Source organism: Dromaius novaehollandiae, chromosome 1, assembly GCF_036370855.1.
Source record: "Dromaius novaehollandiae isolate bDroNov1 chromosome 1, bDroNov1.hap1, whole genome shotgun sequence".
Lineage (NCBI taxonomy): Eukaryota > Metazoa > Chordata > Aves > Casuariiformes > Dromaiidae > Dromaius > Dromaius novaehollandiae.
Window position 1 is genome coordinate 70,261,441 of NC_088098.1, and position 27,491 is coordinate 70,288,931.

General features: G+C 40.0%; 1 protein-coding gene across 12 annotated transcripts in view; it reads left to right on the forward strand.

Annotated features, from left to right (window-relative positions):
* Nucleotides 1–27,491, forward strand: part of SOX5 (SRY-box transcription factor 5) — a 651,412-nt gene that overhangs the window by 467,046 nt on the left and 156,875 nt on the right. For all 12 annotated transcript variants that reach the window (XM_064515931.1, XM_064515936.1, XM_064515914.1 and 9 more), the window contains one exon: nt 18,460–18,546. In XM_064515931.1, coding sequence (XP_064372001.1) covers nt 18,460–18,546 — 87 coding nt within the window. The remainder of the gene's footprint in view (nt 1–18,459; nt 18,547–27,491) is intronic.

The window sequence follows — 27,491 nt, forward strand, 5'->3', positions numbered from 1 at the left end:
GCAACATTGGATAAGCCAGCTGGAGGTGAGCAGACAGTGTGTTAGAAGTACCCCAATTCCCTCCACTCTCATCCCTCCACGCATAACTTTCCAGTAAAAGCAGGGAGATATTTATGGAATGTCCTGACTCAGAGGCCAGCTGTTTCTCTTCTAGTAAAATGCTAGTTAGAAATAAATCAGAAGAAGGTTTGATTTTGGTTGATGAAATAATGAATATTCAGTAATAAATATAGAAGATGAGCATGGATGAGCTAATGGTCCCTTCTGGATTCAAACTTTTTGTGAATGAATCTGCAGTGCTGTGAATCTACACTTTTTCTTTTCTCTTTTCCCTCCCTTTTTCTTCCACTTTTCTATAGCTTTCAGTAGTTGGATCTTGCTGTTCATAAGCATTATAGTTTCTAAGTGTACCTAGGATACACTATTGTTTTTGTCATGTCATCAAACTATATCACCTCAGAGAGAAAGGAATTATTGACACAACAGGTTATGCACAATCTTTTTAAGTCATGAAATAAGATTGAGGTAATGGTTAAAAATTATATGCCCCTAGATCACAGAGAGATGGGCTTGGGGCTAATCTCTTTGCCATTCTGATTTACTCTAGTTCAGAGAAAATAATACAGAGTGCCCGATTTAATGAAAGGCTGCAATTCAATCAGGAGGTTCTGCTGAGGTCATATAATATAAATGGTTACAGCACCTCTTGACTGAGTTACAGCCTTGATAATTCAGTACTTTGTTGTTATTTATGAGGGTAACTTTTCAAAGCAATCTGCATATCTCCCGCTAAAACCTGCTTTGAAAATTTTATACCATGATGTCATTGAAAAAGAATTTTTTTTTCTTTTGGTAAGAAAAAAAACCCAACAAAATGAGAGGGGAAAGGAATGCATTGTTTTAGAATAGAAAATTAATCACTTGGAAAAGGACTGGTTATTGTGAAGCAAATGCAGAAAGAGTATTGAACTTGCGATACATGAGAAAAACTACAGAAACTCCTGCCGAGGCTTTTAATGGAAAATACACCATGCCATCTCATTATAAATACAGCCTTGGGAGTGATGAGTTATAACAGTGGAGAGAAGGTGGAGTTATGGAAACATGTATATTTTTAATAATCATAGTTAATGTAGCTCAGCCTTAATCAAAGTATTGTATGGGGTAGCAGGAATACATTATAGCAGTGAATCTTGTAGTTTGGGTGTTTTGGGTATTTCTCTGAGGAAGTACGTTGTATTATGTATCTCGCTGGTGCAACTAGAAGGGTTTAGTGGTCAGGAGAACTGCACTGAGTCCATTGCAGCCTGTTCCTATTGATATTAGAAAATCCACTTGACATACACCTCATCTTCTTAATCCCCTAAATATTATCTGTGTTTTACATTACAATGCAATATTGTATGCAGGAATAATGCACTGATGTCTCCCTTAGGTCAATGTTTCCAATTCAGTGAATTGTAGGTGTCCGACTGGAGAGCCTACAGAGGGTGTAGAAGAATGAACACTTGAGATGCCTCATTAATTTAATGTAGCTAAGAGACTAGTGGGCTTAAAGGATTTTGTAGCAGCCCCACAGAGAACTGCCCAAATGTAATTTAAATAGGATGGAGGAAACTTTTTATTCCTTTATTTTCTCCAAGCTAGAAATGTTCAAAGTCACTGGTAATGGCTGATTTTATATGCTTTAAACTTACAAAAAATATCTGAAACATATATGGAAACGAGTGTTTCAATTAAACTCCAATCAAGGCTTTTCAGAAGCCTAGCTGCTGTGCAGAGTGCTGTAGCAATACACACCTATGGTGCTCCCTTTTTTTTTCCCCCTCTAGGTAAATGGGAGAGGGAAGAGGGAAGAAAGTGTAACACGTATGTCTACCAAGTAACCCAGATATCACAGCTTAGCTGCATTCCCCCAACTCTGAAGTCTTGGAAAGCAAAATAATTTTATTCTATCAAAAATTTAAAATTGAAAATCATTCACAACATTTTCCCAACACTGAACGTCATTCACACGATTCTCCCAGAACTGTAAAATTCATGCTGCCAGACTTAGAGCCCACCAAGAGGTTCCATTTAGATACAGAAGGAATTTGAAAGTTTAGAGGCCAACTTTAATCAAGATCTGGAAAAAGTTTGATTTGGGGGTTACATTTCTCTATTTCATTTCTCTGCCTGAGTTAGAATGAGATCAAGAATTTCTTTCAAATAAGAATCTCTATTTACGTGAAGAAATATTCTAGTTGATTGAGAACCTTATTCCACCTTTTCTGTGAAAAACAGTTATTTTAAATTTTCCTTAATCCTGAAGCCATATAATAAATAATATCCTGCCAGTTCTCTTATATGCTAAGCTAAAACTGATGGTGCCATTTTTGACACGTTTCCATTCCACTATCTGCCCTCCCATCACAGCAAGGATAGGTATAACATATTCTATATTATGCCCTAGAGTGTGACCTCTCCATTTTTAATTAGGGTTCTTTCTCCGTATTCTTGATTCAACCTGTGCTGAAATAAGTGGAAACTGACTGTAACAGGGATTAGATGGGACTCTCCAGCTCCATCACCTGCAGTAAACGGGGCTCAAGAAATACATGAGCAAATGGGAAAGTTTCCCAAAGACGTGAGATGCTCTGTGAGAGACTCGGAAGGTTAGCCTCCATTTTACACGAAGTGTCTATTAAGGCACTTCCATTTCTTTAGCAAGGGAGCGGAAGCTGTGTAAATTGGTGGTGTGGTGCTTAATGGCTCTGTTCATATAACCAGGAGGCTCCAAGTTTAGTTCAGTGGTTAGAACATAGGAGAGAAGGGAGGCCAGCACAGAATAATTCTTTCTTTCTTTTCTGTTCTTCTCTGTAACCATTATATTTTACGTGGCATTTGACCATGTCTATTTGTCATTCATGTGGCTTATTCCCTCCCCCCACTCTCCTGAGTACATTGGAAAATGCTGCTGGAGGGGGAAGGGGGGAGATGGGAGGGCATGACTGTGTGGTTTTTGCCAATTGCAACTCTTAAGACTTTGCTGAGAGCTGCAGTCGTCAGTGTGGTTATGTGATACAGAAATTTATTCCATCGGCTTTCAAGGTATAGAGTGCTTTCATTTATGCCATAGCATCCCCCCAGGATTAAGTCATTTGTTGCCCTGGCATTCTCTTAAAGCCAGCTCACAAAAGCGAACTTTCGGAACAATGAGCCTGTTATCCTATTCAGCCTTTTCTGATCTATTAAATTCCCTGTTACACCATTCTACAATTACTCCACACACCACCTTCCCAGACCCCCTGTTCTCAAGCAATCTGGGAATTTGCCCTTGTCCTTTGCCTCACTCCACAGGAGCCCCATATCCCTCTGTTTCCCCACCCCACTTTTGATATTGACTCTGTGTCCTTTTCTGTGCTCGGGGTACTCATATATATTTGGTATTCCTCTCCTTCATACACACATACCACACAAACCTTTTAAGATGTTTATGCAAAGATTTATCTATTCTTTATTCAGAGAGGTAGGTTAAAAAAAAAAAAAAGATTTCAGTCTGAGGCCCATTTTTATGTCAAGGTTGAAAAAGAAAAGCAGGAATGTTTGTGGTTCTTTTTCCAAACATCTCTCACTAGATACTAAATAAATTTGTGTGTAAACTACATATTGCTGAACACTGTGTCTGCACGAAAGGTACGTGCTGTACATGAGGAGTTAATGTTAGCCATGAAATCAAATCACAGAAAGGTATGATTTGTTATGATACCAGTCTGACAATGATATCATTCAGACAAAGTTCATTAACATATTTCAGGTGCGTGAATGTTAACATTGAGGTACAGTTGCTTGTAAGCTTAGATCGATTTTTCCTTTCAAAGCAACTCTCAACAGTTCTCTGACTGAAGAGATTTCAATGCAAACCAAATTAAAAACTTAGCTAAGTTTGTTAGAGATGTGGAGTTAGCTCGAACCCAAACTCAGAGTTACCCTATATAGATAAAGACACAAGAAGAGATCCCCAGGAATTCCAGCAGTAAAACTGTGGTTTTTCACAGATCTGTTCTTTCATCTAATGTGCTCTTCATTTATATATCAGGTCTTTTTTTGAAGCAGCTATCCCAGTACTTGTAGAAAAAAACATCCACTTCTATTGTTGGCTGAGGATCATTTTTAGGTACTTTCCTGAGTGTAGGTCCAGCTTCTCTTAAAGATTTGTCTCACTGATTCTCAGGCAACCCATTATGGTTTCTGTGTCCCATTCCTTTATTCAGTTATAACTTAGGCAACGCTTGAGGTTAGAGTCACAGGGGGGAGTCTGTTTTTTTGGATAGGTAGATGTGGTCCCAATGTGGGCTGTGAATATGAAGACAGGGTTTTGGGAGAGACAGAGCAGAGATTAGAACTTTATATTCTTCAAGAAGCTTCTTGTTGACCTAGATGATTTGCTGCCTTCTGTACCAATCAGAGCTTTTCAGAAGTTGACTTGTTCTTTTTGTAGCCATGGAAGGTAGAAATAATCAAGACAAGAGATCACAAAGATCACTTGGACTGGATTTTTAGGTGATAAAACAAGGTGCAGATTCTGTTCATTTACAGCAGAAGTGAAATGTTGCTTGCCATCACACCTGAGAAATGAAGAGTGAATAGGATGCTAAATTGCAGATGCTTCAGAGAAGGTGATCCCTTCCAGGTGGTTCTTTATTCATCTGAACTTCATCTTCATCCTGCTTCAGTTCAGTTTCAACCTCCTCTTCACTGATCTTTTGGTACTATACAGGAGAAAGCTTTGGAAGTGCAGAAGTGGTTGGGTTTGTTTATGAGAAAGGTCTCATTTCAGTCATCCCAAGTGTTACCTGGGAGCAGGTATTCTGAGAAATCTGGGAGAATGAATACACCTACTCCTTCCTTGTTCTGTGTTGGAACATACTAGCTCTCAGAGTGACTAGGACAAGTTTACTGGACAAAGTGGGAGATGGTTAACTGTTGGTGGCGGTTGATGAGACTGGTAGCACACAGGTGAGAGGATTATTTCTCCTTTCAAAGTAACTTCCCTTCATCAGAGGAAATGTTGACATTCTCCATATTTCTGAGGGGACTGTGTTCATTTTACCAGGCCAAAAGAGTTTAGTGCTTCTTGATTGCTATCGTTGTGTCAAGAACTATTTTTCAGCGAAGGATCTTAAATCTTGGGAAGAAGTTGTTCTGTTCATGCTCTTACTCGTCTTTGGTGATTCATGAAGCCATCTTGAATGCAGATGATCTTTCTTGTGGAATTGGGTAACTATTTGCAGCGGAAGCTGTAGTATCCTGAGGTGAATGGAGGTAGTCCAAGTTCCCTAAAATAGTCAGGAAAAGCTCTGCTGCAGGGCATGAGTAAAATTCCTTTCTGGCAGAAAGGAAGTAAGATTTTGTCCCTTTTAAGCAGTGGCAATGACTTGAAGGCAATGGCTTGTCTGAATCTAAATCCTGTTGTCTTTTCTGACAGCAGAAGTTCAGTGTTACTGTTCTTTGGCTCTTCTCTCCCATGTTTACCTAGACTGCTCCAGTTATCTGTTGGAGGGCTGGGTAATGGGGGAGGTCAATGGTTGCATTCATTTTCAATAGTCAGGGAGTGGCTGGAGAGTTGCACTGACTGTCCTGCTCCTTCACTGCATTGTGTAATACAGGTACATCTTGGATTTTGACAAACGAGGCCCTTTTCTTAGTCTTATCCTTTCCCTTTTCTCTGCATTGTTTTCTTTGTCTCTATTTTCTTTCCTTCTGTCTTTGACTTTTCTACTTTTCCTTTCCGACTTTCCTTTCCCTTGTCCAGAACTATTATATTAAAGAGCTATACATAATAGACTTCCTCTGGTTTCTCTTCATTTATTTGGTGATAGCTTGTCAGAACTGTTACATAGCTGAACCACTTGTGATCTTGATTTTATTCCCTAACTCAGGAAGAAAAATGCTAGATCAAAAGGAAACCCAGTGTATTTCCTTTCCCTATTTACGCCGAAAATAACAGAGTCCAAAAAATCCATGAATGGAGACAAGTGAGAACAAACAGAACAAGTTGTCAAGGCAGATGGAATGCTGTACTTTGGTGGAGAAGCCTGTGTGCAAATCTTGGAAGATTGTTTTAAGCAAATTGAAAGATGACATTAGCTTTAATAATTTCTCCTTAATTTGACACAATGATTCCATGCAAATATCATTTACATCCCAACTAGCATCCTGATTTACTGTGAAACTACCTGCACTTCAGAAGCTCTGATTTATAGTGTGCATCTTTTTTTATTATTGTTTGTATCTTTCTGGCATCTGGCAATCGACGATTGAGATTTTGTTTTCACATATGTTGTGCAAGAGGAGTTCAGGATGTGTAGTTGTTTAGCATCAGGCGTATGTGCTTTAATTCTCACTTCCAGTGGTAAAACAGTCTGTCATATTTTTAAAGAGAATAGAAATCTGAGCATACTGTATGTTTCCTTCATTGTTTTGGGGGGATATCCTTTTTAGTTTTCTGTTCTCAATTTTTTTAATCCTTTTTATTGTTTTGTTAAAATCCCAAATGAATATTTTAAAGTTCTTTCAGTGTTATCACTAGGCTCAAATTCTAATAGTGCACGTTTAATCTAAGAAGTACACAATCAATTTGATGACTGTAGCCCTTTCACTATACAATTATGTCAACTTGTAATTTAAAATAAATAGGTCCAGATGATCAAAAGATGGATACACTATTACCTCAGTTTGATTGATAACATATGACTCTAAACCAACTAGTTTCATGATATGTCAATATTTTGATGTTTTTTAGTATTATATTTTCAACTTTCAAGCATATTTGAGCTTCCAGGTGACTTACTTGCTCATTCACTGGTTTTATTTGGATGTGGAATTGCCTGATTTGCCTGCGTGTTTAGCTGGTTTGCCAGTACCGTGCCAGTACAGGATTTGTCTTTGATGCAGCTTATCTCTTATATACAGTTTACTAATTGATTAACCTCAGCTAGTAAATACATTTGTATGAACACGTGTATTCATGACTAGGCTAGGAACATCCTTGGCATATTTTTTTCTCCTAGTGGTAAAAAGTCTGAGTGCATCATTTAAGATCCTCTTTGGTATAAATAATACTATTTTTAAATGGGTGCAGTTCACTTTCATTTGGGAAAATTAGCTTTTCTTCCATCTGCCCTTGTTCTCTGAAGAGGATCATAATATGGGCGGGTGAAATGCTGAGAATGGTAAGGAAAAATTATGTTAACTTGAAAAGAGGGAATGTCTTATTTATTGCCTAACCTTGTAATTATCCTGCAAAAACAAATCCTCTGGAAAAAGGGGGGGGGGGGGGGGGGGAGGGGGGAGAAGCTCGCGCTCTCTCCAGCTTGCACTTCCCCTTACTCTCTCTGTCACTCCTCGCAGTTTAACTAATGGTCATATCTTGATTCCCCCCTCCCCACCTACACTTGCCTGACATCATAAATTATCCACATCTAAATGGACAACATTCATTAGCTGTGCACTTTACGGAAAGAGCTAGCTCAGGAGCTAAGCTCTTGCCCATTTTTATTAAAAGTTAAAAAGCTCCTGGCTGTCACGGAAAGGGGAGGCTGGGGGAGGCACAATAGAGGACAGTGCCGCAGAGCTAATAAATAAAAATAATAACTATTACCATTGGTTGAGTGACCTGGGGAGAAGAGCACTACCGAGCCATTTGTTGTTCCCTTTCACTTGTCAACAGCAGTGGCTTAAAAGCCTTAGCCATTGTTCAGGGCCTAATAGCACCTGTTGGGAAGATAGGAAGACAGCTGTCAAAAAAAAAAAAGAAAAAGAAAAAGAAAAAAAAGGAAAAAAGAGAGTGGGGGAGGAGAGTGGAAACCAACAATTAGTTCAGTAACATGGACTTTGGTGCAGCTGCACTAGGACATCTCAGGACTTGAATTCAGAGGTGCAGTCCCTCTCCTCCCTGGTTCTCCAACCCCTGGTCCCCAGAGCAGAAGACTCCTCTTCCTTGAGCTCAGGAGAAGAGCACACCACGAACCTGAGCCAAAAACTTGCTGGAACGCCAGGCAAAACGAACGGATGAGTGTGTGCCATGCTCTGAGAACAGTGATAGCTGACAACAACAACAACAACAACAACAACAACAACAAAAACCCCAAAACCCAAGCCAAGCCTTAGCAGCAGAAGTTGTGGCTTTTTGAAAAGATTATTTATTTTACTTTTTTTTTTAATTGCTCTCTTAAGTTGGCAGTTAAGGCTGGTCTTTCCTCTTTGTCAATGTAAAGGTGACATGTAAGAAAGGCTTAGAAGTAATGAGCTCCAAGTATCAACTGCCCCTTTTACAGCTTGTAATCTAGGGGCCAAAGTTGCATATTTTTGGTAGTATGAGTCAATGGCTGTGGCCGGGGCTGAAGCATACACTATTTAGAGGGTTGTCTCCTTCACTTCATCACATGCAGTCATTGCTTTTGTGATTTGGGGGAAAACTAAGATGACTTCAGGCCTCATTTTTTTTCTATTTTTAAAAAACTGTTTTGAGATTTTCAGGTAAAAATGCTGTAGTAACAGTGTGCAGAGTGTTAGGTTGTTGCTGTTGAATTGCAGTATTGTAAGTGGAGCGGTTTGGGTTTGAGAAGGATTTCCTTGAAATTCTAGCCAAAAACTGATTCTAGATACATATTTTAGGATTACTTAGATGATATACTTCTTTGTTATTCTGGAGTGCTTTTTTGAGAAAGAAAACTTTATTTACTTAAAAACAAGAGAGTTTGACATTTCTATGTAGGGATAAATTCTGGAGTCTCCCTAGAACATCTTTAATATTCAGTGTCAATACCCATAAAAAGTTAGTGTATAGCCATCTTGCTAAATGCTTTTTTAAGCCCTCTTGTTTACTAAGGATGTTCTGAAGATGTAAAAAATTAGCAGACCAAAAACATTGTTCTCTGTTAATATTAGCAAGCTATTATGGCCCTTTAATTAGAAACTGGGTATGTTGATAGCAATAATACAAACATCTCTTTCAGAGGAATATGTATTTCAGTGGAATATCTTTGTCTAACAGAGACAGAAAAATAAAACTGAACTGAAATTTAATGGTATTTAATTCCAGATGTCTCTGTTTATATGTTGTTACTCTTGAAATAGTTTCTGGAAATATTAAAACATCTTTGTGGTTTCAGAGTTCCAGTGATGCTCAGGCTTGGTATAGTGCCTCCTTCTGTCAACTGAACACAGTTTTTTTGCTGGGTGGACCACTCTTGAGAAAATCAATTCCTTCTTTCATGTAGAGATGCCTGGTACTAAAGGGGCATTAAAAAGTTGAAGGACACATATTAAGGCAAAGTTCTCTTTTTTCATCCACAGGAGAATTTTTTATTTTCCTATTGCCCCTCTTTTCCAAAGCTTACTACTTATGTAATTGTAACATCAATGAAAAAGGAAAAGGTTGCTGTTCAGTTGCTTGAAAATTAGTTGTTCCATTTCATTTATTAATCTATATTTTTGGATGTCAAGGAAGAGTGTAGGGAACATTTTTTAAATTTAATTTTAGTTTGTGGGGTTTTTTTAATTAATCTTGGATTAAAAATTTAGTAAGGTTAAATAACTTGTTTCCTTTTTGTCAGTTTATTTAATTAGAGATGAAGAAAACGGCGGTAATGGGGAATTGGGATCATTCTAAAGATTGTGTATACTATACTGAAAAAGATGTTCCAGCAAAAGTTCTGCCAGCGAAATGCCGCTTTTGGCAGAACGTGTTCACGATCAGCTCTTTCGGCCAGCTCCCTGGCCTGCATCTCCAAAGGCTGTTGGGAGCGTAATTCCTTTCCAGAATGAGATTTATGCTCCTGAATGCCTTTGGGAATCCAAACATTGAGTCCCAACCAATTTCAGTGACAAAAGCTGTATTGTTCTGTGCATGGTATGCAGTACTGCTCGCAGTGCCTCAGTGTGGCCCTCTCTGGGGGAACCCACTTGCTCTGCTGCAGAACTGCAAAGGCAGGGATTGAATGAATTCTCCACTCTAAGGACTGGCCATGCCCTACTATTGCATTTGCCAGGACAAGGATTTAGATGGAGGGTAGCCGAGCAGTGACTATAAACCCTGCGCTCTTCCAGTCTTTTTTTAGAATAATTAAACTGGGAGGAATGGTGCTTTTGTGACTACTCTGTGAGTAACGCAGCCACATCTTCATACAAATCTGAGACAAGCAACAGCAGCTCCGGGTTGGTGGAAAAGGCCAGGTTCTTAGAGGAGCGTGTGAAGCACACCACTGTCCAGCTATAACTATGACTACCACCCTGACAATAGAGGAACAGGTGGCAATTTTCATATAGCAGCTTGCAACCCTGCATCATTATTGCTTGGAGGGTAGTCAGCATGCTCTTCGGAGCCTCGATGGGGTCTGCTGTCGCGAAGGTATGCAAGGTAATAAAGCATGTACTCTACAAGTTAGCGTGCCAGAAATAACAGAGAGGTTGAATGAGCTGGGATTCCCTGTCGTTCTGAGTGATAGTGGTCCCGCATGCTTGTTCCCTGACTCAATGCTGTGTGAATCAAAAGGTGTTTTTTTGCTTCTGCAGGCCTCAGGAGGGCTTCAGAGAAATATTATTGATGTAGACATTGTCAATCCAGATAAGTGCATGACAGACAGACTTTCAGAAATATTAGCATTTTTGTACCCTCTGAAGCTTTATATCAACAAAGAGAATGGAAGCTGAGAAAATTTTGACTATTACCTGTGTACTTCTAAAATGAACATGGAGTCTGCTGCTGGGAGAGTGAAGGGCTGGTGGAAGGTATTACATGACAAACCTGACTTCATTGCGTGGTGTATGTCATATCCAGAGTGTAACCCTGCTCCTGGAGTGAATGAGTGAAGTGACCATTTATTGAAATGAAACAGCCTGAAAAGTACACAGTTAACAGTACAACTGCCAGTACATTCAGGTGATGGAAACTATAAAAATTTCAGACAATAGCCTGACTGTTCCTGAGGGTGTAGTTCAGTGAGATGCTGGTTTTGGCCGCAAACCTAGCTTAAGGCGTCCCCAAGCCCTCCCCCTGTCTTGCTTAGCCATGTGTTCTTGCTTTGTGCTGTGGTTTGCTGACTCCTCACTTGCATCCTAAGGGATAATTAGTTCAACAACTAGTAGTATAGCGTATCTGAAGACTACTCAAACCTTTTCTTCCCAACAAATGTATTTGTATTTTTAGGAAATATTTTCTTGCAAAACTGAGAGTGTGTGACTGGTGAGCAGTTGTAAAAATAGCTGCTTGTATATTTGTAGATTGAGTAAAATCATGGTTTTTGTGACATTCACAGACTACTGATTTTGATTTAAAAGTCTTGAATAATTTTTTTATTGTGCTATGGAAACTTTTCTAGTTTTGTGAATTATTATTTTTAGCGCAAGAAGAAGTACTCTTGTGCCAGAAATCACAATATAGATGTCTTATCATTCAAATAGCGTACACTTCATGCAGCATGATGCATATTGCAAAACAGAACCAGCAACTTGCAAACAAGTCTGCTGTTATAAAGTGTACACAAAATTATGCAAGTGTGTGCAACAAGAATACTATGGTGACCTGATGTTGTCGTGCACTACAGGTGACCATCGTCACCTCTGTATAGAGCAGTTATTTTTGTCCTCTGAAATAAAATGATATGGGAACTAACATGTGGTTGGGGTTGGGATTGGAGATTGCAAGAGCAGGAAGCCTGGTTATTCCTGCCAGAGAAGGGAGCTTTTAGTAGGTTTGGAAGCCACCCACGGACATATGTAGCCCAGGTGTTTTCTGCACAGTGGTCATGATGGAGTGGTGTAGTAAGAGTCATACTATGGTGTGTTGGCCAAAGCACCATAGCTTCATCATATCTCATCAAAACTTGAATATTTTGTTCAAATCTTTGGGCACAAATCGAATTTGTGCCCAACGCCCCCAAAAATTTTGTTTTTTTTTTAAAAAATACCCAACATGCTACTCTACGGCAAGTCATAGAAGCCCCAGTTAGTCTTTCACCTAGCATCACATTTTTATTTATCACACCTGAATTTTTTTACAGTCAGACTCTTCTCCTGTTGTGACAACTATATTACATTTGTACAATATTTACCTCTACAGAGGTGTTTCCCACTATCTCTCCAGAAGTCTAAAATGCCTTTAGACCAATGAAAAATTGCAGTAGTGCCTGAATTGCAAGAGAAAACTGTATGTTGTGTGGTCTTTGATTTCCAAACTTAAATAGATTCTGTGTTGTGTCTGCTCATGATTCATAGTGTCTTGCCTAGCTGCATGTAGTTCCTTAAAAGCATGGTTCTGTTGATGGAGAAGCATATGTGTATGCAGATGCTGTATGTCTATGTAACCTGCTGATATCAACCATTTCTTCATAATACTGCTTTATTTTCTTTGCTATGAAAATTGTTTATTATTTTTTATAAGTAAGACTTTTGTAATAAAAAGGGTGTACAAAAAGAAAAATTTCTTGTGTCTGCACATGCTGTCTGTTATTTTAAAGGAACCCTTCATTTTGTTTCCCGATTTAAACCAGAAAAGGCTCATTGTGGCGCAGGAACAGAGAGCAGCATGTCAGTGTGATGGCACTTGGATAGGTGAGGGTTGTGGAAAAGGTGGGTGGGACTGTGGCCAGCAGGTGTAAAGTATTTATGACTGTAGCAGAAGAAAAGGATGAATAATGGATGGATGATATTTGTCTGCCAGCTCTTTCATAGTATAAAGGAAGGTGCTTGCCAGAAGCGGAGGGTATATCAGCCAATGTTAAAGTTTATTCATGATCATTTGTGCCGACCAAATACTCCCTCCAGGAATGACATGTGTTGGCAGGAAATGTCTGGTGGTCTGGCTAGGTATTGAGCAACTCCTGGCTTCTCTCCACTCTGCTACACTTCATGTCATCATCCTTCTTGAGGCCAAACATCTCGTTCTTTTATTTTGTCCTAAGGAGCCTCTCTCTTTCATCCCAGGAAGAGAAGTGTTCACACTAGTTACGGAGGAGGGAGCTCTGTGGAACAGAGCACCCAAGCTCAGACCCAGCGCGAGCCAGAGGCTCCAGAACTCGCATTACTGCTCTTTAACTTGCAGTTGACTTATCTTAGCCTCTTTCCCTTCTGTAGCAGTGGTCTTTTCTTTATAATATCAGAGCTTTGCTGTCTCCTTCCCTCTTCAAATACGGTTCTTCTGGAAGTGCTTCAGCTGTGAACGCCCCTGCCCGCCCCGCACCTTGTTGCAGCGTGATAGAATTACATCCCTTTCTCTCGAAGCAGGCAGCCGTGTGAGGCTGAAAGACTGGGGTCTTGCTTTTAGTAAATAATCAGCGGGAACAGAAAGAGGTAATAGGAAGAGATTTGGCAGTGAAGACCATACTAAGCTTTTATAAGTGGATTTCCAGGACTCTGACCCGAGAGCATGGATTCAAAAGAGCTACTGGAGAGGTTGGGCCTGCAGGGAAGGTTGCGCTGTGGGGCTGCATTTGGCAGGCTGCCGCGGCAGGTTCGGGTACACGTGCATCTGCGCTGCCACTGTATCCAGAGTAGGGTTAAGTCACTCCCAAAGGGGAGGTACAATGCTAGAAAAAAATAATGCAGCGTTTAGGAGGAGGCTAAGTTAAATACCAGTCTACCAGGCAGTGCTAAAAACGGTGATTCTTACTCCAGCTTTGTAGTATAGGTCACTTCCTGGAAACAAACTGCTCCTCTCTTAATGTGAAACTTTAAGGCTTTTAAGCAAGTAAGTCAATGAAGCCACATTTAAAGGTCAAATACAGAAATAGAGGGACTTATTAGCATACAAAAAGTTAGACAAAAAGGGGCTTGCTGTTAATTTGCTTAGATCCTTCAGTTTTTAGTACTGACAGAGCAACTCATCATATGTATATATGTATGCACAACATGTACAAATGCATGTGTGCACGTGCATACGCAGATGAGAGCAGTTAATGGGACTGTTACCCTATGGAGAGTGCGCCGAAGGCCAGTGGCAGAATTCCTGGATGCTGGCATCAGTCTTCGGGTCTCGCGGTCGTGGATGAGGGAGTGAATCTGGAGTGCACTCGGCACCCGAGGGCAGGGAGCCGGCCAAGCAGCTGGCAGTGCCGGGCGCTGAAGGGCCGCTGCGCTGCTGCGATGCTGCTGGCATGGCTGGAGGGCCGTTCACCTGGGTTTTGCCATCCGCAGCCATGCAAAGAAGCATATGTGAGCAGTAGAGGCAGGGGTGAAACACCAGAGGTGCTAAATATCTCTAGCAAGAGCTAATGACTGATAGCTGCGCTGAATGGAAATGGCAGAAATCTTTTTTGTGGATTAGTTTGTATTTCTATTAATTCAGGCCGTCTCCTTCTTGCCACCATTTACATAATGATTCCTGTTCTCTCTGTCTCGGTCTTTCTCTTTGCTGCCCTACCCATAATCCTCTTTTATAACAACACTTAACACAGCATTGCTGGAACTAAGAAGTTTCATGAACATTAATGAATTGCTGTTCACAAACAACTTGTTCACAACTGTTTTGTAGATGTGGTCATACTGTGCTGTGGATAGAGTTGGAAATGGTTTGCTTTGTGTCATAGGACCTACATCGCAAATAGGTGATGGAGAGTCATCTTAGCTCCAGCGATTGAATCCTGGGTTCCCATGAAAATGGCATCAAGAGACGTTCTGAACAGTCGTGCTACTGGGAACAGCAGAGCACACAGCGGGTAGCTTTGTGGAAATGCAAACATAGATTGTAATATTAGTTGTCCTGGTATGTAGATTGTATCCAGGATTTGTCAAATTTTGACTCAGACGTAGAGAAATAGTTCAGTAAAATCCAAGGGGAGAATAAGTGTTAGGGTGGGGATTAAGAAGAGCAGTTCCCATGCGCAGACCACCTTTCCAGTTTTACACTGTACGTTACGTGTGCAAGCATTAAAAGTTTTATTGACTTTCTAATGAATGCTGAGAATGAGGGCTTCACAAACAAGATACAGTGTTTATTTCTTGTCTTAATTTGTGAGCATAATCTTCCCAATGTAGTCTAAAAAAAAAAACAAGACTGCTTTGTTTCTGTATAATTCATGAAAGCTCTACAGTTGTAACCTTTTAAACAGTTATTTTTATTTAATATGTGTAAATTTCAAATCTTTTTTTAATGGAGTGCATAAATGACATAATAAGTGTTTGTTTCCAAGATATGGTGCATAACGTCTTTCACAAGCAGTACTGAAATGTGATAGGTTGAGCGTATGAATAGAGTATTTTATGTAAGTACAATATGTTAACACGGTATGTAATAGAATTAAACAAGCTTTAATTTAAGATGGATCTCTAGGTCTAAGCAGCTGTAGGGATGGGGAATCTATTGTCTCTAAGAATTAAAGCTTTTTTAATGTTAGGCGAAAGGCAGTTGTTTGCTGATTCTATATCAAAATTCTGTTGAAGTGCCGTATGTAAAAATTGCAGTTCGAGTCAAGAGAGATTTGAAACTAAGTTAGTACATCAATTAAATATGATTACAAGGGTTTTTTTTTAACCAAAAATCTATATAATATTATTTTAAATAGTTAACGTACAGTATTTCAACAGGGGAAATGCTGATTAGATCACCACAATCTATTTTATGCCATCAGGATTGCAGAGGGGCTTATAATTGTGTTAAATTTTCATATTACTCATACTCACACATTAATGAACAGATGCATTGTTACTATTGGGATTTTGCCATTTGGCCTTTCACATCTCTAATCATGATTTCCTACTGAGATCTTCACCAGTCGAGCAGAAACTCCGTCATTGATACATGGGCCATCCCTCGCGTTCATTATTCTTCGCTTGTTTGTTGTAGCTCTTCCTGAATTACCAGCGGAATCGGGTTGCAGGCATCGCAATTTGTAATCGGAGTTGCGCGCTTGCAGACAGGGCCGCCAAGTCAATCAGGTATTTATTGACCAGGCCGGGAAAAAAAAAGAAGAAAAAACCCTAAATAAAGTCGCATGCGGCTGCATCGCAGGCGCTCCTGGCTGGTCGCTGGATGCCCGGGCCGCTCGCCACCGCAGCACCTGGCGGTACCGCGGGGCGGCAGGAGCCGGGCCCAGCCGGGCTGCGGGCGGCCCCCCCGGGCGGAGCAGAGCACTTGTGTGCCTATAGGAGCACACTACAGCGACTATTTTGTCTAGCTGCAGGGGAAAAGCTTTGTCCTGGGCTTTGCTGACAATAGACTTAAAAGTAAAGCGCTGTGCTCTCGGTGCCGGCAGCTTCTGGAGCCTATTGTCAGCCCCCGGTGGGTGCCCAGGGCTGCATTCCTGCTTTGCAGAGGTTTGTGAGCGCCTCAGGACTGGCAGCCGGCCCTCTGCCACGCCGGCCGCCTTCGCTCTGGCCTGTGGACGTGCTCCTCCAGAGTTTTCAAAGCGCAGGGGAAAAAAAAAGCAGCGGTGTTTATGCAACCTATTCAGATACGTTTCAAAGAAAGGGTTTCCTTTGGGAGTGTTTACAGGGCCTGTGCTAACTTTGGAAGTATTTGAGACAGCGTCTAGAGAATCTTCTTATGGCAACTTGTGCCTGAGAAACGCTCGTTGCGGGGCAGCTCCTTGCATCGCCGGCAGTATTACTTAATTGCACTTGTAGGCTCTGTAACAACAAACCAGTACGGTTGGACTCCGTGCTTACTGAATCCTTGCTTAGGGACAGGAACAAACCTGAATTCAAGCTACCGCTCAAAGAGCAGGAAACTTCCAGTTACACTTTTCCGAGAGAAAATTGGAGGCTGGGCATTGCAAAGCGAATATACGTGTCTCGCGGAAAATTTCCCGTCTGCTGGCAGTTGGCTCCTGCTAGTTGCTAAGCGCTCAGCACCTCACAGGATGCAGGCGTGTGTCGGTGCACGCGTGTATGTGTGCTTGCATGCATGGGCCAGTGAGCACGGGAGAAGCCTGTAAAGCGAGAGGGCATCCATGTGCCTCTGTCAACATAGCTATTTCTACATTAGTATTATGCTCTGTGTGTATGTGTGTACGCATGTGCTGGTTTACTTAACAGGAATTCGTGCTTGCTCATTTCATTGTATTCGAGAAATGCTTTTGTAAAGAGGAAAAAAAAGGATACGTTAATAGCATTTAAAGGAAAAAAGTGAGAGGGGGAAAAACCCCGGTGATGCAGTTTTGTTCGAATAGGCACAGAGATTTTGCAGCACTGCTTCCTTAGAGCTTTAAGTTGGGGGTTCAAGAAAGTAGGCAGAATTAGCCAAACGAGATAATGAAGGTTCCTCATAATGGTTTTTACTATGGGGAAAATTAACCAGTTGCTAATAATCGTATGGTCTCTAGGCCAGACGGTCCCTTTGATAAGTTAACATGTACTCCCTTTATGCTCCTAGTAGGGGGTAAACAAATGCCTGAACAAATACAAATACACATAAACAGAAATGTGGAGAATAGCAGTATATGTCTTAGATCCAGATAATAAGTGTGGGTATTGTTATTTAGATGGCACATACTGGGACACTTATCTTTTAGTACACTCCATTTTCTAACTGAATGCAGTGCTAATCGTGGGATTGAAAGCTATTGTAATTGTGTACCCATCTAAATGCTGACAAGAATATACAATTACATTGTTTGGAATTGAGTTTAATGTTCTCTGAATTTTATTAGCATTTATATTTACTTATGCATTAAAATTCTACACAAAAAGAGGTCAGAATACAAGAGTTATAGACATAAATATCAGATCCATCCAAACCCTCACTGCATTTTTTCTGAAAATACTGAACAAATATATTTAATTTATTTTATTTTTAAAGGAAGTGATAGAATCTGAAATGAGCAAATAATGGGTTTCCATTCTGAGCAATGCCTTTTCTCTCTCTGGATTTTGCAATCTTTTAAAGCATTTTTCATACCCAACTTTTTATTATTATTTATAATGTGCGTGTTACTGGAAAATCTTGCCACAGTATGCTTACCACCACACGATGTTTAAACACACATTATAAAGTGGATGTAATTGTAAACACTCAGAGGGATATAATTACATGTAGCAGATTTAGGAGCTAATTCTTTGCTTCTCTCTCTCTCTCCCTCTCTCTCTCTTTACTCTGCATTTTATCAACATAATTATTTTTTGACTGCAGCCTAACACCCTGAATTTGACAAGCATCCATTATAAGCAGGAACTTGTTCACCAAATTGAAAAACAATGAACTGCAGGTTTATATGTGCCCATTGTCATAGGGAATTACTATGGCTTTGTTCCACAAGAGGAAAAAGCTAATGGTTTTGAAACAGCAGGTGACAAAACACATTCTTTTTTTTTCTTCTTCTTCTTCTTCTTCCCCTCCCCTCTTATCAGTTTGTTGATGAAGTCATTACGAACTGGGGCCCAGAATAGGGTTGGCCTTATTTTTAGCAGATAGACTTTTAATGAGTTCTATTGTGAAGACAGTCATGTTGATTTGCTTACATTTTTTTCCCCCTCTTCACTCAGAAACTCCCAGTATTGAAAAGCTACTATCAAAGGACTGGAAAGACAAGCTTCTTGCCATGGGATCAGGGAACTTTGGAGAAATAAAAGGTAACACTGTTTCTGTGCTAAAGCAAATTGAGAATGAAAAATGAGTTGATCACTGCCTGTTTGCAACTTTGTTTGTTTGTTCCTCTTCCTTCCCCTCCCCTTGAAATGTCTTACTTTGGGACTTAAATGAAGTGTATGCTCTCTGTCTGTAATTAATAGAAAGAAACCAAATGGCATGTTGTCCTAAGTGAATGAACTTATATAAGGCTTTTGTTGCATATTTTGTTCTGTTACAGGACGCATCCTATTGTTAGGCTGAAATAAAAGTCAATTCTCGTATCAAATGTAGGCTTATGTGGTATTGAACAGTAGTAGAACTCAGCTTCTGAAATCTGAGGGTGACCAGAATTCCTTGCTATTTTTGGTACAGATTTTGGTGATGTCGATTTTTTTGACTTTTCTGTGTGTAGGAAAAAAAGAGCAAAGTTTGTGTAATGATACCTCTAGGTACTGAAATTAGCCAGCACACATTTTAAAAGACAGCGAACAACATCTGTGCACTAAAGCATGTTCTTTTAAAGCCCTACTCCAGAAGGAAAATGACAAAATTTGACCACTCTCCAGCAGCAGTAGCTTCTGCTTTGCCAAGATACTTCCCCATTTTATGTATGTGAGGTCATTGTAGGGAACCTGTAGTTGTTTTCATGTAATTTAATAGTTTTGTAATTCATCCGACTTACTTGTGATGAAGAACTGACTCAAAATACATGTGTGTCAAAAATACATAGTTTTCAGAGCGGCCATTATCCCTCTGAAAACAAACAGTGACTCTGAGTCTTCTCCCATTTATATCAGCGTACATCTGGAGTAGCACAATCCAAGCCAATGTTTTTTGGAAATGTTAAAGTGGTATGAGATTAAAATTGAACTCTACTTTTTTGTCTTTAAACTGGATTGTATTTCTCCCATTATTTTTACTTGGTCTGTTTACTAGGGCTGGCCCCAGTGCCGAGATGCTTATTCAGATAAGCTCCCAAAACTTGTGCCTGAAAGGTTTAAGGACCTTCTGCACAGGAGATGGCAACATTCAGTAAAGCCATGAAGCCAGACCTGTGGAATTGGTTTGTAGTCTGCTCAGAGAGGCTAACATATTGGTACACTTGCAAACTTAGTGTTATTTTAATTCTAGGTGCCTTCCAACTTGTCACAAATGAGCCAACAGCATTAGTTTGCTCTAGTCCACTGACTTACACAAGCAGGAAAGTATGCCACTTACTTCCCCTAGCTTCGCCCTAAGAGGCTGTAATTCAAAATACATATTTGTTACATATGTAGGATAACTTTACAACAGAATATAGTGCTTCAGCCCCAAACAGGCTGAGATATTATTATTATAACAGAGGGCCAGCCCAGAGTTCCTTATTCCCACAGAGCACATTTTCTACAAGTGTGTAAAGCAACAGGTCAGAGAGAGGTAGGGTAGCCACTGGGCTTCCGTGTGATTCCTGTTTTTTCAAAGTAGATTGTTTTAATGTAACATCATCATCTGCAACGAGCTGATTAATCTTTAAGATGTTGGAAGCCTAAGGTACACAGGCAGCTTTCATTTCCACTTTTGGGTGTGTGTTTCAGCAGTTCTTGCACATTGGTGGAGCTTCTTTAACTCTCCATCTGCTGGAAGTTTAAAAGTCCTCCCGGCGAGTCTCCTCTCCCTTTGGACTCTAAGTAAAGCTGCTCTGCAGAGAGCTGCGTACTGAGAAGGCAGGCTGCTTCACGGCCCTGTGATCTTGTGCTGTTGGAGGGCAATCTTTTCTCTCCCTTCCTCTCTTTCCTCTTCACAAGTGAAACTTGAAAGCGGCGGCAGCAGCAGCAGCTATATGCTCACACGAAAGAAATTCAACAGTCCTTTCAGTCTTGCCCGGGGGGAGGATGGGGAGCAACAGCACAGCCTCAAAGAAGAGTTTGCTTTGCTTTAGTTTTTGTTTTTTAGCTTCATATTTTGAGCACAAGTTGAGTTATTGTTCTGTAGCTCTGTTCAAAAGCCTCACATCTGACGCTTTTCAGTGCAACTGTGCTTCTATGGTTGGGGGCATGGTTATTAGGTGTTTGGATCAGGTTTGGCAGTAAGCTGTGAAAACAGGCATTGGTTTATTTTTCCTGCTGACTGCCGTGACAGTTGCAATTATTGTCCATTGTTCCTAGGTGGCTGGAAGGGAGTGAGGATACAATAGAGCATTGCCCTCTGGGGGTAAATGAATTTGACTTACAGGTTCTTGGGGGGTCATGGCGGCTGATTATTTAGTGCCCAGGAATGTGGTTTTCATGGCACCGCCAGCCATGAGCGGCCCGCGAACAATGGGTCAGCTGTGTCGCAGCTGTATTTAGTGAGACAACATGAAAGGTGTGCAAGTTGAGCTGTTTTATACTCATATATGTGGGCACAAACACACATATATTATACCAGAAAATATTCTTGTCCTTCTATATGAATGTGGAGTTATTAAGTTTTCCATTTGTGAGTTTTTTAATTAACTTCTCTCTATATTTAGCTTGGCAGCTGCATTTTTTTTTTCATTTCTCTATTAGTGATATTTGGAAACACTGCACAAGTAGTGTCTTATTATTAATACACCCTGGAATGTGGACAGCACTAGAAGCTGTACTGTCCCACTGTCTTATGAACTGAATAGTTTTTTCCATCTAACTGTTCAAAATTTCATTGTGTTTTTCATTAGATCTGGGGGAGTTTTAGTACGTCATGTGCTAAAGTCTCAGCACTAGGCTACATATTGTTAATGCCCAAGTCTATGTTATTACCACAGAATTTTATTCTCTGGTAGAGATTTAAAAGAAAGGGAGATTAAATGGAAGCCTTTATTTTCTATTAGTGTTATTTTTTTTAAGTTAGAAAACAGTAATATTTTATTAGAAGTGGGGGAGTTTGTGAATGGCTGGAATAAGCAGCCAGACTCCCTAGTCTTGTATTCAGTTCTTCCTCTCACTTGTTTTGTTACTTTGAGCAGCTATTTTAAGCCTCCTTTTCTTCATTTGTGTGCCTATAAAATGGAAGAACCATCACAGAGTATCTACAGTCTAGTTTTAGACTTTAAGATCTCAGTTAAAAGGATCTATCGATGTCTAGTTACTAAAGAAAAAGGAAATATAACGTTACATTCCCGAGCTTGATTGAAATGTATTGCAAGGGAATATCTTTATACTTAAAATGGGGCAAAATCTAGAAGCCGTCGTATCTGTAGAAAGGTAATTCAAATGTGCCTGTGTATTTAGTGAGGTAGTATGAGGCTAAATAAGTAATACAAGCTCGGCAATGGAGATTTCTTAAGAAATTTTGTTTTGAAAACCATGCAATTTTTATTCTGTTCAGAACAAGTCAGTCTCTAGTCAAACACACAAAACATGCAGTTAAGTTGAAATACTTTAAAACTGTAAAACTATATATTGAATTGGTTAAAGCTTATTCAAAATTACCTATATCTGTCATATTTGAGAACAGGCCTCAAAAGGCCTCTGGATTATTCACGGATAATGCAGTTCACGTGTTCAGTGAAGCAGAGAGTGCATCAGGTCTCAAACTGATCATCTACAGGAAGGAGAGTTACGCTCTCTTTCTGCTTTCAGCGCAGCCTTCTGATGTCTCTGAACTTCAAGGTGACACTGGTTGCTTTCCTCCAAACCAACATTAGTGACTGCAGCAGATGCATCCTGTAAGATGGGCCACTGATATGACTGGATATAAGAAGTATATTCCACATCCAGCAGTAACAGTGGCCATCCCCATACGTAGAAAACGGACATGAGACTTGTGTTTCACTGGTGTTGGGTCCCTTCTGAGCGGGCTTCAGGGCACAGTGGTGGCCCCTCAGGTGGCCTTCTGTGGTTTATGTGCCTCGTGAGGTGCTAGGTCTCCCTAATGCTGATGTGACGGTGGCAGCCTTAACCACAATGAGAAGTCTCTTTTAAAACTGCCCCAGCGTACACAAGGCCTTTTTGCTAATCTCGTTCATCTCGCACTTATCGAGAGTTGTCAAGAAATAAGAATACATATTTTATATGTTCCCCACTTAGCCAATTGTGAATGGGTGTGCGGAACAATAGGCGAACCTGACTCTTGTTTCTAATCTTTCGGAGCTGGTTTTCTGTCAAAGCGAAGGCATTGTTAGCGGCGATTGCGCCTGAATCTCTCAGGAATGGCTGGGCAAGCCCGAACCTGCTTTTTTGTTTGTTTGTTTGAAAATCCCTCTCCGTTGTACAGGTTAGTCCCTAAACAACGCTGATGAACTGTTTTCTGCACCTGCCATAAAAGGGATCATCATTAGGGCAGAATCAATTCGCCCTTGTATCCCCATAAATCTAGGTGACTCCAAAGAGTTTACTGCAGTAAGTCCAGATGCGTGAGTGTAATTGAAAGGGAGATTAGCCTACCAGTCCTAATGTTTAATGCATTATGACACAGACATCTATTTTGTCCAAGAATCTATGTTCCAAATTGCATGAGGTATCAGTGCAGGTATTTATATCAAGCCGTGTTTGATGTACGATAGAGCTGTGTTTGCTGAAGACTTTAATCTTGCTTATACGTTCAGAAGACAGGGCATGAGAGAGTATGCACAGAACAGTCTTATGACTGCCAATAATGGATAAAGAGAAATAATCCATTCAGTGATACTATAGCTCGTCAGAGCCCATGAATTAAAGACATATGTTATGTAGATTCAATGTATGGATTAAAACGGATAATCTGGTAGGTGACACACAGAATCTTGAGATAAGTGGGCTATGCAGATTCGGGATATGGATTGTGACGGATAATTCCATTTAAGTAACACTGGACAAGTTGAAGACAAGTAAGCTTTGGGTAGTGCTCAGGTTATGTGCAGTAATCCAGTGAGTGACACTCCGGATCTCATAATCTGTAAACTGAAGACAAGGAAGCTAGGGATTCTGCGTTTAGATGTGGAGAGCGAGAAGGTGGGGGAAGGGGAGAGAGCTTATTCCTGGGGAAAACACTGGCTTTAAACCTTTGACTAAGAAAGCACAGACCCCCAGGAGATGTGTGAAAGATGCACACTTTCTCAGGAGCTGTGTGAATTTTGTATTTGCAAATTAATGGTTGAAAAATATTTGCAAACTTATGTCAGATGTGGACGTTTTGCATTACTTTTTGTGGATAGTATTGTATTTGGAGTGGGGAGAGAAGGAGGGTGAGAGAGTCAAAAGTGAAGGAGGTAAGCTATGTGTGGTTGTTGGCTTTTAACTGTGATAAATTCAATATTTATTGCAGCCTACTTAGTATCTTCTTCTCTGTTTATTTTTTGGGGGTGTTTAATAGGAGCAATTTGCTGACAGTGAGCTTTAGTCCTTTGCTAATATTTCTAAAGTGGTAGAGGGGGAACCTGCCCAGTGGCACACAGGGGAAGCTAAATTTTGAGAGGGAATTTGGCAGCTACTGAAATAGTGGAGGTTGATCGCAGTGCAACGCGATACTCTCAGCCTGCAGAGAAGCAGAGAGCGCCAACTGAGCCACACCAACGCAGAACATCTCACAGACCAGCTGAAAGGCTGCAGTGGAGCCTCTGCCTGGACGGGGCTGCTCCTATTTGACTCTAGAGCAGGAGGTTAGTTGGGGGCGATATCTTTGAAAGGACGATTGGAGGAAACTTTCTGAAAGCATCAAAAATGCAAAAAATGAGGATTTATGACAAAGCAGCAAAATCAGATGGTTCTGGAATCTCTCTCTCGCTCTTTTTTTTTCCCCTTTTTTTCCAAGTGAAGATACTTAGTTTGACCAGAAATAAAAATGAGGTTCTATTTAAATCAAATACATCTTTTATTAAAAAAAGAGAAAGATTATTAATAGAGGAAAATATACTGAAATTGAACTAATTAAAACAGCAAATGCCAGTGGCTTTATTTTGTTTGAACATATGGAGGCCAAACCACTATATTTAAATTTCGTCCAGAGTGTTGGATGACAAAAGGGACTTAAACCAGTTCTTCTTTGTACTAAAAGTACCTCAAAGAGCTGCTGAGAGTGATGAATGTTGCTGAGCTACAATTACCAGTCTGTCAAAATGAAGTATATATACATACACATACATAGTTTTTACTGTTTTTACTGCTGCTGCTGCTGCGTTAATTCCACTAGCAACTGCTAGCTCTCCAGCCTAGTAGTCCAAGCTTGTTGTCTAGACAGTGAAACAATGAATAACCTCTGAGAAATAGTCTTAATACAAATGTTGTCTATGCCTTTTGTAACCTTGACAATAAGTCACTAACCTGGTTAAATACCAAGCTTTGTTTGCTGTCTACTGTACCAAAATTTTTTTATGACAGCAAATAAAGAATATTCACTGACAGCTTCTTTCCAGCATTGCGAAATAGTAGTGTGTTGGTCTGTTACAGAGCAGACGGCTGAGTTTTTGTCCCCACAGATTATTAATTCTTGAGGGTAGTAATGGCAAAAGATGGTAATTGTTCATCATTTGTTTTTATTCATTCTGCAAAGTCTTCCAGCGAAGCCCAAAAGATTGAGACAGTCCACATGCTGAAATAACGAACTTCCTTCTGGCTTGCTCTTCTAAAAAGGACTTTTGTTTATCAAACACAGAAGATTCATTGCATGAATCTGTAGGTACAGACAAGTAGGTTTGAATTCTGGGCCTTTTTCCTATTTTATTGGTTTCTTTCTGGTGGCTGTGGCTTACTGAGTAAAAAGCAGTCAGAAAGTTTCCTTTTATTACGCTGACTTCCCATATCAAGCAGATGAAGTCATTTAATTTAGCAAGGTAGGTAGCTGTAAGTGATGACAGTCATTGTGTAGTAAAGGTGGCTTAAATGCTTCATGAAAAATGCCAGTTTTTAGATGTTTATGTCCTCACAGCTCCAAGATTTACTGGCTTGAAAAGCTACCTGCCAGTTCATAGTAAAACACTGTAGCACTGATTAGGGCAGCATCAAGGGAGTTTGCACATGTGCAGAAGCACATATCCACATCCACCCAAACACCCATACCAGTAATACCGAATCAGTACATTATTTAATCTGTATACTCATTGCTTGGTAATAAACGTCTGACATTTCTGTTCAAAGACAGAGAAAAGAAGAGTTTAAATTCTGAACTTACCTCAGCCAGTCAGATCTGTTTACGGGACTACATTTGCTGAATGAACGTAAGGTCGGCTCCCCATGGCCTCACATATAGTACTTTAGGTGACGTCAGCAGCAAGTCCATGTGTGCATCAAGGGGAGAGCAGTTCTCTTTAAAATTAATATCGGGTTTTACTTTGATGTTTTTAAAGGGGGCATGACTAAGACTACTTTGCTTTTAAATAGAAGAAAGCTAGGTGGCTTCTCTATTTCACTTTCCTGATTCCCTTACTGAGCATAGTAATATTGGGTTTGGTTATTTAATGTGCCGAAGTTAACTTTAGGGGGTGGGGTGGAGATAAAAATAGTTAAAACATGGATGAGAAAAAAACTGCCAAGAAAAGATACTGGAATAAAACTCTCAAGAAAAGATACTTATTTCGTGGACTGCTGCCCTGATATTTTTATTTATTCTTTGGATATAAAAATGTTATTGCTAGTAGGAGTTTAACTCTTGCAAGGACTGCCTGGTTAATAGGCTGTTCAGTTTGATAAACCTCCTTATCATCTCTTTTTCAGTTTTATATTTAAACTCTTACATGCCTAAAATCTCACTGAGAGAAACATGTCACTGCAGCAAATGCTTGGATGTGACTCAGTTTTTAGCTGGTTTGTGGATTGTAGTTATGTCCTTACTAGCCTGTTTCTACATTAACCCTAAATTAACCAATAACTGTGTTGTAGCGTGGCTCTGTCCCATGGCTAGCTGTATAGCGTCCATACTTTCTTCATTCACAGGGTCCTTTTAGAGAGAACCCTACCTGGTATTGAACCTGATCTAGCAAAGATTTATATATTTATATAACATGCATCCCTGTTAAAGTCAGTGGTGAAATCCTTGGCTTTACTGCAGTAGTTCTGCTGGTGCCTTCAGCAAGGCCAGCAATAAAACTGCTTACAGTGTATAAAGTTAAGAATGACTTTAGGCAAGTTTCTAAGATGTCACGCCTCAGTTTTCTCCCATATAAAAATAATACATAACAGTGCTTTTCTGCCTGCTCGCAGTCTTTATGAAGAACAATTAGCAGATGCTTTGGAATTAAAAAATGCTTTATACTGCATGTCCTAACTATTATTATTGTATCTTATCATCATTTGAAATACACAGAATACTTCAAAATATTCTTATTTCCATTTAATGTTTTTTCTTCCTCCTAGAGAGCTTTGTAGAAGCAGGAAGGATTTTTTATTTAGTAGCTATAGTTAATGATATGAACGTAATACAATATTATTGTGTCTTCCAGGCTATATACTAGCACATTGTTTTCTTTGATTTTTCTTTGAAAGACAGATGCTGACAGTTCAAAAGCTATTTAGGTAATTACTTTGATAGTAAACTGACTCGGGGGATAAATTTCACTGTCTATATGGGTGTGTGTGAGTGCGCACGCGTGCGCCACTGATTGATAACATTCCTAGTTATTTGCTTCAGATATGTCACAGAGAGAGCCTGAAAAACCAAGCCACGGCTCTTTGCCGGGCTCCCACCCGCTGCCCCTTACGTAACGTGTTAAGTGGTGTGTGGCTGCCAGCAAACATGCCGATCACTCAAACATTAGCGGCAAAAGCTTAAAATACCTATTTAAGAAAATATTGGCGATCCCAATTTCTCATTTACATTCTCATTCTCTGTAATAAATTAAAATAAAATATTTACTGTTTTGATGGCAAAAGCAGTTTCTCTGCAGTTTTTTTTCTTTTTTTGTTCTGTTTTGGGTGAATATGCCAAAGTTTCTCCTGTTCATTTTCTCACTTTAAGTGTGTCATTTGGTCATATTGGTGTCTGCACTCTAATGTTTATTAAAACGTTACTGTCACTGCCATTCTGAGACTGTGAA